The sequence below is a fragment of the Chinchilla lanigera genome, unplaced genomic scaffold, assembly GCF_000276665.1.
Source record: "Chinchilla lanigera isolate Chin_1 unplaced genomic scaffold, ChiLan1.0 scaffold00156, whole genome shotgun sequence".
Lineage (NCBI taxonomy): Eukaryota > Metazoa > Chordata > Mammalia > Rodentia > Chinchillidae > Chinchilla > Chinchilla lanigera.
In genome coordinates, this window is record NW_004955557.1 from 2,030,053 (window position 1) to 2,041,907 (window position 11,855).

At 35.2% G+C, this 11,855-nt stretch overlaps 1 protein-coding gene across 7 annotated transcripts in view; it reads left to right on the forward strand.

Moving 5' to 3' along the window:
* Positions 1 to 5,827, forward strand: part of LOC102023534 (putative P2Y purinoceptor 10) — a 49,339-nt gene extending 43,512 nt beyond the window's left edge. For 2 of the 7 annotated variants that reach the window (XM_013508835.1, XM_013508834.1), the window contains exons 2-4: positions 2,195 to 2,328; positions 2,553 to 2,712; positions 4,170 to 5,827. In XM_013508835.1, the coding sequence (XP_013364289.1) occupies positions 4,219 to 5,262 (1,044 nt within the window). In that variant the 5' untranslated portion in view covers positions 2,195 to 2,328; positions 2,553 to 2,712; positions 4,170 to 4,218 and the 3' untranslated portion in view covers positions 5,263 to 5,827. The remainder of the gene's footprint in view (positions 1 to 2,194; positions 2,329 to 2,552; positions 2,713 to 4,169) is intronic. The other 5 variants (XM_005412640.2, XM_013508836.1, XM_005412639.2 and 2 more) reach the window with 3 other exon arrangements.
* Positions 5,828 to 11,855: the final 6,028 nt, after the last annotated feature.

The following is an 11,855-nucleotide window of genomic DNA, read 5'->3' on the forward strand; positions in this document are numbered from 1 at the left end:
GGCTGGGAATCGCGGTGGTATGAGTCCGGCCCACTCTCGGACCCAGGAGCCCTGCCGCTCCCGGAGAACTGGCTGCCTGGGCGCCTGGATTTTGTTTCTTGATCCATTTTGCTAGTCTCTTTCTTTTGATTGGTGAATTGAGGCCATTTACATTAATGGTTATAATTGATATGTATTGGCTTATCTTTGTCATGTCATATACTTGCTGTTGGTTTCCTGCATTTTCTCTCAATTTAATTGCTTGCTGTGCTCGATGATTCCTTTCCATTATTATTCTTGAAATTGTGGTCATTTGTTTCTCTTTACAGAATATATTCTAGTACTCTTTGTAGGGTTGAATTGGCATTCATGAAGCTCTTCATTTGTTCTTTTTCATAGAAATATTTTATTTCTCCATTAAATTTGAAGGATAGTTTTGCAGGATACATCAATCTGAGTTGGAAGCTGTTTTGTGTCAGGGCCTAGAATATTTCAGTCCAAGCTTTTCTTAACTGGATGATTTGTGTTGAGAATTCTGCCATGATTCTGATGGGCTTTCCTTTAGAGGTGATCTGTTTCTTTTGTCTAATGGCTTTTAATATTCTGGTCTTTTGCTGGATTTCTGGGATCTTTATTATTATATGTCTGGGTGTAGTTTTATTTTGGCTATGACTAGTTGGAGTTCTATATGCCTCACTTACTCTATGAAAGATTCTTTTTCCATGCTTGGGAAATTTTTTTGCGATTATGTCTGCAAATATTCTTTTTTGTCATTTGTGTTGCCTCCTCCTATTTCATTGACAGCTAGTAATCTTCCATTGTTTCTCTTTGCATCATCTGGCACCTGTTGAATTGATGTTTCCTGGTTCCTTGTTAATTTTAGGAGATCATTCCTTTCACCATCATTAGCTACAATGCTGTCTTCAAGATCTACAATTCTATCTTCTGCTTTGTCAAACAGTTTGCCAGTTTTCAATAGAAATTTTGATACCATGGATATCCATTTTAATCTGTGTCATGCATTGTAGTTCCTATGCTCATCATTTTTTATATGTCTTCTTTAGATGTGCTGAGCAATTCTTTCATTATTGTTGTCATTTCATTTTTTTTTACCTGAGAGATTATTTCTGATATAATTTTTTCTATGGCCTGATGCAATTGTTTCTTTACTTCCATTACAATCAGTGCAGTGATTTCAGATGTGTGATTACCAAATTCTCCTATGTTGATATCTCCTGAACTTGTTCTGATTGGAGTGGAGTTCTGAGATTGCATTTTTATCTTTAGTCACATTATTTTTTTTATCCTATAGGCAGAGAGCCTTGTCTCACTCTTCCCTTGCAGCTCACCAAAGGTCCGTAGTGTCCATAGTTTTCCTGGGGGTTCAGGCTTACACCTCAGTGACTGTGGAGATTGCCTGCTCAGTGTGGGTCACCAGGCCATTGGTGGAGTGTATCTAGTTCTACCAGGTCTCAGATGTGAACCAAGATGGCAGCAGATCATGGACTACTTTGTCCAGTGTCCCCAGGCAGCCGAAGGTGCACACAGGACTTACACAAAGACTGCAAGGTTGACATGATCACAAACTGCCTGGTCCAGTGTCAAAAGGCAGCTCAGGGTGTGCACAAGGCCTAGACACAAACCACTGTGTCAGCAGATCATGGACTGCCTGCTTCAGTGCTCCAGGCACCTCAGGGCATGCTCAGGGCCCAGATGCCCAAAATAATATTTTTAAAGATGTGTGGCTTATATTAACCATTGTAGAGTGGGGAGGGAGGGAAGGAAAAGTGGGTGAATAAAGGAAGGAAGAAGTGTTATGTACATGTACCAGTTTCCTATAAGGAATATAAATGCGGTATACTGCACAGATGTATTAATAAACTTAATTTTTAAAAGATAAAAAAAAACTTGGGAGGATAAAAAAAGACATTACCATTAATCCTTCTCAAAACATTCTGTCTCACTGTGGACACACTTATTCTTGCCACTTCTGGGAGTAGTTATTGACACTCATCTTTCACTGTACAAAGTACAAGGTATGATCAAATTATAGTTAATGCTATTGTCATCCAAAAACAAGGCAAGCTTGTAAAAATATTAAGGTGTGTCTTTATCCACCTCATTACCTTATTCACTGTATGTGGCCCCCTGTGACTTCTGGCTCTTTCTCAAAGTCAAAATGTACATTAAAGGGAAATATTTTTAATCAATTCAGGAGATCCTGGAAGCCATGACAGCTCAACTAAAGATACTCACAAAAGAAAACTTCCAGAATTGCTTCAGAAAGTGGCAAGAATGAGTGTATAAGTATGTTTGAAGAGAGGGGCAGTATTTTGGAGAGAATTAATGGTAATGTGTCTTTTACTATATAATATATCTTTTTAAGGTAAAAACCGTAGGTTTTTGTTACACCTCATGTTAACTTTAATTGTATTTCAAGACTAGTTCTGGCCCAATTTTACATGTTATCTTTTTGAAAATTTTACGCTGAATATATAGAACATTATATCAATTATATTAATTAGTATATGGACAAAAATGTCAAATAATGTTGGCTTTACTTCCTTTTCCAGACTGATTGGCCAATTCAACAATGCAGCTAACTCAGTGAAAGAAAAGACATTCAAAGTGGCTGTTAATCTGGATGATCTTGTTATTTGACTGCAGGAAACTATCATTTCAATAAATATTCATCTGAGAGCTCCATGTAGTCAATGTAAAGGCATTAAATAGGTACTGTGTAAGCTATGCACAGATCAACTACATTTTTATGATTTTACTTGGTTGTTTATGGTTGAATAGACATTATTTTAGACCCTATGATGCATTATGTGTTCATGTTTTAAAAATTGTTGTAAAATATATGTTTATTTTTACATTTGAGTACTAGGTAATTAATGTTATGGTTGTCCCATGTTTCCTTTACTTCCATGAAATATGCAGCAAACTAATCACATTTACAAGCAGTAGAAATTATAAAGTAATATTAAAATCTTGTTTATTGTTTTGTTTCTGCCATCAGATGTATAAATCATAGTTCCTAAAAATTATCAAACAGTTGTTGGCTAAACTTTCATTTGTAAGGATAAAATAATCTTTACTGTAGCAGATTTTGCACAAAAGCTATAATATTGTACAATAAAACAAAACCAAGGACATGCACATTGTCATATTAGCAATGAGTTTAACTTGAGTAAGGAAAATTTGAGAGAGTACAGAATTGCTAGCTTCAGGAATTTGGAAAGCTTTCATGTGTAACAGGGAGTAGACTTTATCCGGATTTGATGAGCATAACTATGCTGAAGTGTCAGACGAGCAGTTTTTGGTTCACAAGGGAAGAACTTTGTAAAATTACCATTATTAAGAATGCAAACATTCACCTTAACAACTTTTCACTGGTGTCCTGAAAGCTGAATTGTAGTCCCCTTTTTGAGGCATCTATTACCAGATGACCTCTGGTTCTGCACATATTCTGGTAGTTGCCTAAAATGGTTACAAAGATAGTCACAATAAATGTGACTATCTACAGCTATCACACACTGTTATTATACAAAAAAGGATTAGTTACAGGAGCTTCTACAAAGCAAGATGAATTTTTCTCTTAACCAAATTCTGAAGAAGAGGGACAAAGGTTAGCTGAGTTACATTATCTTTCCCAGGTTGCTTTTCTCCAGCAACCCAGTTACCTGGCAGATCTTAATCTCACATCTCATTTATGATTGTTCGTGGATTTACCTTAGCAGTCATCTAATGCTTTATAAAGTAGATTAAGTTTTCTTTCTCCTGGGGTTGATGATAGTGAACTCTGCTAATTCTCAAGCTTGAAATCTATAGGCAGAGGCAACTATACAACTGATATGGTGAACCACATGACTGTTAGAATATGTGTCTGGGAGTTATTTAGCAAAGAGGGCCTGCTTATTGGTTAGCTCTAAAAGTTTAATTACTTCCTCTTAAGGTGAAAACTTACCTCATGTTGTTACTGCAATACTAAGCCTTTTGATTCCTTACAGTACTTTCCTCACTACTGCTACCCCTTTGTAGATTGACATATTTTCAGTATACAGAGATGTCTTTTTAAATTTATAAAAGTTCATACCCGAATGTTTCTATGTTGATAACAATCATAATTGTACATTCAAACATGAACTGACATTCTCTTGATTTCATTTTTACTGTATTTTCTGCAGAAATCATCACTCTAATGCTTTTCCTAAAGAAGGAAAACAAATCCTCAAGATGGGAAGTAACAGCACAAACAGTACAAGAGGAAAGTGCACTGACCTTCAAATGCCATTTCAATACTCCCTCTATGCAACCACGTACATCATCATATTCATCCCTGGTCTTCTGGCCAACAGTGCAGCCTTGTGGATTCTGTGCCGCTTCATTGGGAAGAAAAACAAAGCCATCATTTTCATGATCAACCTCTCTGTGGCTGACCTTGCTCACGTGCTATCCTTACCCCTCCGTATTTACTATTATGTCAACCATCACTGGCCTTTCCAGAGGGCCCTTTGTCTACTGTGCTTTTACCTGAAGTATCTCAACATGTATGCCAGCATTTGCTTCCTGACATGTATCAGCCTTCAGAGGTGCTTCTTTCTTTTCAAGCCATTCAGAGCCAGAACCTGGAAGCGCAGGTATGATGTGGGCATCAGTGCTGCCATCTGGGTCATCGTGGGGACTGCTTGTTTGCCACTTCCCATCCTCAGAAGCACTGGCTTAGCCAACAACAGTGAATCCTGCTTTGCTGATTTAGGGCTTTACAACGTTAGCATGGCTTCCTCTATTGTCATGATAACTGCAGCTGAACTTGGAGGGTTTGTATTGCCTGTTGTAATTATTACTTATTGCACGTGGAAAACAAGGAAATCTTTACAGGAAGTCCAAGAGCCCCTTCAGAATACCAAAGAAAGAAAAAAGGCTTTGAGGATGGTCCTGATGTGTGCAGTGGTGTTCATTTTGTGTTTTACTCCTTACCATCTCAACTTTCCATTTTTTATGATGGTGAAGCAACAGGTATTCTCAAACTGTTCCTTTATTAAGAGCACTCTATGCTTCCACATTATTTCGCTGTGCCTTGCAAATCTGAACTGTTGTCTTGACCCGATTGTATATTATTTCATGACCTCAGAATTTCGTAGTCAATTTTCCCAAAGTGGCAACTCAGTTATTCAGTCTTGTGTGAGATGCAAGGACAGTACTTTGGAAATTCAGCAAAGGAAAGAGGATCTTCAAACTATCTCTCTTGAATGTTTGGATGATTTCAAGAGAATGTAATGAAACACTTAGAACAGTTTTTACTCTTTTAGTAGTGTATCTATTTTATTTTGAAGATATTTTCTTTAAAATAATGTCATTTTAAAGAAACATGGCTTCTTTTCTTACATCTTCAGAATGATTCTTCTGAAAAAATTATTCATGACTATATCATTTGTCTAAATGGAAATTGTTCAATGGACTATGTGAGAACATACTTTTTACCTAAAGTGATGAACATCAGAATGAATTGCATCCTGTTCCTAAGCACGTGGTCTAATCTTTTCACCTTCTCTTGAAAGAAACAAAAAGTAAATTGAAAACACTCAAGATTTTCCAAACATTGAAAACTATACATCAGAACTATATGGTCTTAACTTTATTTAAGAAATATATACTACTTGAACAATAGAGATTAAAAATGAAAGGTTTTTGAGTTTCAGGGCTTACTATGAAATCTTTTCATTTGAATTGAATGTCTGTGAGTGTGTTTCTGATGTGATACATGTTTTTATATACTCGCACTAATTCAGAATATTTTGTGTTATATTTGTAAATTAAAATCAACTGTGTCATTGTCTGCCTACATTGTTTGTTCCATTTACAACCAGAGTCACAACTTCCCTTGATACATTTAAATCAGTGAGTTGAGAATCATATACATGCATATAGTTTTTCAGTTTCTAAAGTCTAGTATGACGTCAACTTTTAGCAGTAAAGATATATTGGTGAATATAATCCTACCATAAGTGAAGAATGGAAAATTTGCTTTAAAAAATCTCCATGACTAATTAATTTTGAGATACAAATTCCTCCACTGGAAAAATTTAAATTTTCTTATACTGGGTTTTATTAAAATAGGACCTTAAATTAGTTATTTTATGAAATTATAGAATTGTTTTCTTCTCTTTATAAGATTGGAAATTTACAGTTTTGTGTGAATTTTTTTGTAATAGTGATTGTTTATCAAAACAAAGGCATATATTATTTACCATGAGGTGGGGAGGAGGACAAGATAAAACCTAGATTATCTAAAGATCTTCTAGGAGTCTGCATTTTAGAAAGTTGTATCAGTATTCTGTAGAAATGATCATGTAGTTCTTTAAATAACTGAACATTTAAAAGATCATATGAGGTGCAAATCTTTCTAAAATCCATTTTTTTCTTAAACACTTAAGCAGTTTGTGTTAACCAAAGTAGTATGCTATATGAAAGAATCATTAAGTAAGATTCAGAAGATCAGGACTGCAGTTTCAGAACAAGGTCACTGGAAAGCTATGTGACCTTGGGAAAATTTTTTCTCTCTGGATTTTAATTTTACTATCTCCACATAAAGGGGCTAAACTAGATGAGATAAATATGAGACATTTTTAGAAAGCTCTTTCTGAGCTCTAAAGCACTTTAAAAATGTTTGTTGTTTGTATTGTTATTACGGAAAAAAGTAGCATTTTACTTTTCAGGATCACTGAGGGCCATTAGTACAAACATCAGTTATTGTTCTCAATGTAACATTTCTCTTGGACCTTTGGAAACAGTAGTATTTTTTGTTCTTATACTAAAATGGCCTCATGAATATTTAATTCTTTTATGTGTATATGTATAATGCTTATATCTATCTAGCTTTTGAAGCTCTCATTTCTCCCTTCTTGGTCCTTCATAAGCACTCCTTATCATTCTACTCTTTAATGTCTTCAAAAACATATTAGTCAAGCTAGGTAGAACAGAGTTTTACCATAGCAAAAATGAGTAAAACTTGCTTTGTTTTATTTTATTAGAACAGTACATGTATTGCAAAGGAAAAATCACCTGTAGAACACAGTGTACAGGTTTTAGTTCATAGACATTATGACATCTCTTTTGGCAATTCAAGACTATTTTACTTCCTCCTAGATCTGTCAGCTGTGTTTAGATAGGTGAGGTTGCCAGATATTTGAGCTCTGGTTCACTGAGTTGTGATTAGCTGTTTCTGACACCTAGAATTTCTTAGAATGTAAATATTGCTACATATATAAATAAGTATGCAAAGTAGTCACTTGTTTCATAGAGACATAATATATTCAAAATTATTTTATTGCTTTAGTGAATTTATTTTCTATTTAGCATAATGCTTTTAAGAAAACGTGCTCACTCTGGCCACTGCTTTCATTTTTCCTTCAACTTTGTAGAAATTTCCTTATATGTTTCAAGTCTTATTTGAGAAACATTAGTCCATTTTTGGAAATTGGCCTGTTGTTATAATAACTAATGACTAATATCCATTAGGTTTGGAGACACACAAAAACAAACTGACCTACCGACTTTTTTGAAATTATTAGTAGTCTCCTGAAATCTCAAATTTACTCTTACTTTTAGAGGAGGGGCTATATGCAGTCACCTTGATCAAGTATTTCTGTGGTTAGAAAATAGCCAGTCTCTTTACTGCCTGTTTCCTGAAACACTGGTGAGGAGTTTTAAGAAGGTATGATTTAGCTTACTCTTTGACTGACTGTTACTAACTAGAGTTGAGTTCTAATTCCATTTCAACAATTTCTTACCTATATAATCCCGACCAAGTTCTTCTATCACTCAAGCTGTTATCTCATCTGCAACGTGGTGATGATGTCTAGCATTTGTGCTTCACATGACTTGTTAAGCTATAATAAGAATTATCTTTAAACTATAATGTTGATTTTAACATGAGGATATGGGCAGAGGCAGTTTTAAGAAAGAAATCAAGGAACGGAATTACAGTTTTCTCCTCAACAACTCATAAAAATGAGAAGCATATTAAAGATTTTAAGGAAACTATTAACACCATAGAAATATGAAGCCTTCTAGTAAGGTTCAGGGTCAGGAAAAAACTGGCAAAAGCTACCTGAGAGCAACACAAGGAATCACTTAACAATGACCCTGAAATGAGTTACTTAGATCCAGTCTTCAAGAAGAGAGTTATGATTATAGTCAAAGAGTTCTAATGAAATTAAATATCAGAGATTGACAATTGCTTAATTGATACAAAAAATGCAATAGTGCATAGTAATTATCCTCTGTGAATATATTATTTAGAGGAATAGCAACGTCTCCAGGACACTGTGAAGGAATGGATTTAAAACCAATCTAGAGGAATTTTCTACTGGAAATTGGAGAGATAAGGACAGGAATAGGGTACTTACCAATATTGTTACCTATCTTAGATATACTAAAGAGCCTTTAAAGGTTCAAATTATTTCATTCACTCAGCATATTTCCTACAGTTCCTGGTCTGGTTTAACATATTGGAAAATCAAATAGGCATAAATAGAAAGTATGCAAATACTCAAAATCTCTCTAAAAAATCACTGATTATGCTCCCTTTTGGTTTTACTCATACCGTTTTATCATCATGCATGTCTTTACCCCTCTTCTCTGCCTCACCAATCCATTAAGATTGGCTTAAATTGTGCTGGGCTGCAAAACAATCTTATATTCCCTAAACAATAAATTCCTTGAAGGTACCCACCATTTCTTTTACTGAACAACATATTGAATTTGAGCCTAATTTCTTATAAGAAATATTTTAGTAGTTATTTTCTACCATTAGATTAATTAAAATTTGCATATTTCTCTTTTTAAGGAGGATTTCGTTCTGGAAATAAGTTGGAGAGACACTTAATATGTGCTGAAACTATAATTCATATAGATTCCTTAGCATTATGCGAATAGAATGCTCAATAAATTCCTTTTGATTGTTTCTAAAGAAAATATGGAGTGATTGGTTAGATAGCCAAAAGATTAGTCCCCATAGAGTTGAACTCAATAAGTACCATTAGGTTTAGGCACTCATTCCCTGTGCCTTTATTTATCATGGCAACAATTAAGAAAAAATTAGGAATTAAAGCCCTGAAAAATTATTATTACAGTTAATGCCTACCATTAGAGTTAATTTTTTGGCAGATTATTTTAGTTTATTGAACACAAATAAGGCAAAAGTCTAACTGGCTCTCAGTTTACTATGTAACCATATTACATTAGACTCTGAGTTTTGTAGTTCTATAAAATGTAAGTTGTACCATGAAAATAATTCTGAAAGTGTGCTTAGTTTTTGACTTGATATTGTGATTATTCTCATTACAAAAGATAATTTATGTCTTCTTTACTTGGTAGGGAAATGGAGGTATAGAAGGGTGGGTGCAGAATAAAAACAATATCTCATAAGATCCACGACCTTTTTCTTTTTCATCTGTGTTCCGAAAACTTTCTTTCATGTCTGGGTAAAGCAGAATAAATAATGTTAGAATATGCACTTAAACCTACATATCCTTATTCCTAGTCTTGTCTTTTCATTACCTTATGCTACTTTTCAAGTTATTTATTTATTTATTACATTAAATAACTCATTTAATCACATAAGCAACCTCATCAGGTATTTATGTTTTAGCTTTAAAATTCTTTTTTGATTAGGACATGTGTGCAGTACTTTATCAGGATTGAGCTAGGTGTCATAGCACACAGTAAAATGGTGGTGCAGCAGGGATCTGGGATGACCAGTTGTTCATAGGGAACAAAAGGTCACAAGGGGGCTGGGGATTTAGCTCAGCGGCACAGAGCCTGCTTGGCAAGCGCAACGCTGTGAGTTCGATTCCTGGTACCGGAAAAAAAACCAAAAAAACAAAACAAAACAAAACAAAACAAAAGGTCACAAGGCAGCCATTCCATCAGTTTTAGCTTATTGAAAAAATAATGGTGAATCAACTTCTCTATATCAAGTAGATCAATTTCACATTATCTGTTACCTTTTCATTCTGACAGTAAGGTTTTATTTATTTTTACCCTTTACTAATAATGCAGCTCTAAAGGCAGCTATAAGGATTAAAATTGGACAGTCATGGCCTTAAATGTCAACCCCTTCATTATCTATTTGACTTTGGGTAAGTTATTTATTTCTCAAATATTTGATTTCTTTACTGGGAATTAAAATGAAAAGTTCTTAAATTGAAGTTTTTTCATGAAAATAAAGATAAAGTATACATTAAAACTCTGTTATGGTTTGAGGTTTACAAGGGAAACAATTTAATATGGGACACATATTTTATAAGATTATTTTATAATTTTCTCCTGAAGAATAATATACAAAGAGAGTGCAGGAAATCTGTCCACACACTAAAGACCCAAAACAATCAAGCTGAGGGCCTAGATCCCATGGTAATGTCCTGCATGAGTCCAGGGAAAGACCTAGAACCTGTAACAATGCCCCCCATGAGTCCAACTGGAGGCCAAGAGCCGATGACATTGTCTCATGGAGGCCTGTTTCATGGATCTGTGCTGGCAAGGCCCAAAGGTCAGTGGTGGAAGCTAGAAAGTCTAGGCCAGCTGGATGAAGGATCTGTGCTAACAAGCTGAGGGATCTGCACTGGAGCCAGGAAGCAATGCTCAAAGTAAGAACTAGCACTCCCTCTGAAAAATACCACAGCCATCCTCAGCAACAGTGAGGTCCCAAGCGCCTCCGATAATGAACCAAGTTCCCATCAGGAAAACCAGTGTGACAAGCTTCTCCAGGAGACTGAGAAGTGCACTATCTTTCCTGCCAGAACCAGGAAGCAATGCTCAAAGTGAGGACCAGAGTTCCCCCAAAGTGAACCACAGACATTCTCAGAGACAGTAAGGTCCCAAACTCCTTTGACAATAGGAGCAGCTGAGTTTATCAGGAAAACCAGCATGACAAGCTCCTCCAGGAAAACCAACAGCTCACTACAGCTTCCCAATAGCTTCTCCAGTTATGCCTCTTTTGCTGTGGCAACAATCTTTAGGTGGGCATCCCACAACTAAGACCACACTGGTTCAGTTTAGCTCAGTGTTACAAGTTGACCACCAGTTGTCAATCCATCACAAACTCTTAGTACAACATATAGCACATATTATTTGTACAAAACATCTTAATGATGGAAATTTATATCATTTGTAATTGGTATTACTAAGGAGCATGCTTGTCATTATATCCTTTTTATGTGATTCTAACAATGCATTTCATACTCTGTAGATAAGCTTGAAGTTTAGGATTTGAGAATGGTGGGAGAACAACAGTCTACAAATTTAGATTTAAAATGTATATGAAAAATAATGAACTATGGCACACATCAGAAAAGGTGACTCAAATGAAACAGAAGCATGAGAACAAGCGCTAAGTATTCAAAAGTATCACTTATGAGTTGACTCCCAGAACATGCAGTTTCTGTGCATGAAAAGAGAGTTGTCCATATCTCATAATAGATGGTGACTACTGGGAATATTTAGTCTTCATTATATGTATATGAACCCTCAGTGAGAGAACTGTTTCCATAGAAATTGTAACTTACAAATCTCTGAACTCTACCACTAGCAAATTTGCATCTATAGGCACATCTTGTTTTGACTTAGTTTACAAATTTGATGTTTCATTAACACTGAAAATTTGACTTGGCCAAGGATAGAAAGTTGGCATGAAGAAGAGGAAAAAGCATGAAGAAAGGAAGAAGGAAAAGGGAAGAAAATAGAAGAGAGAGGAAAAGTGATTTGAGAAGATACACAGTAAAGTAGCAGAAACCAGTTACCAGAAATCCCTGCAAAATAAGCTTGAGCAAATACTAATCTTTTTTTTTTTTTTTTTTTTTTTTTTTTTT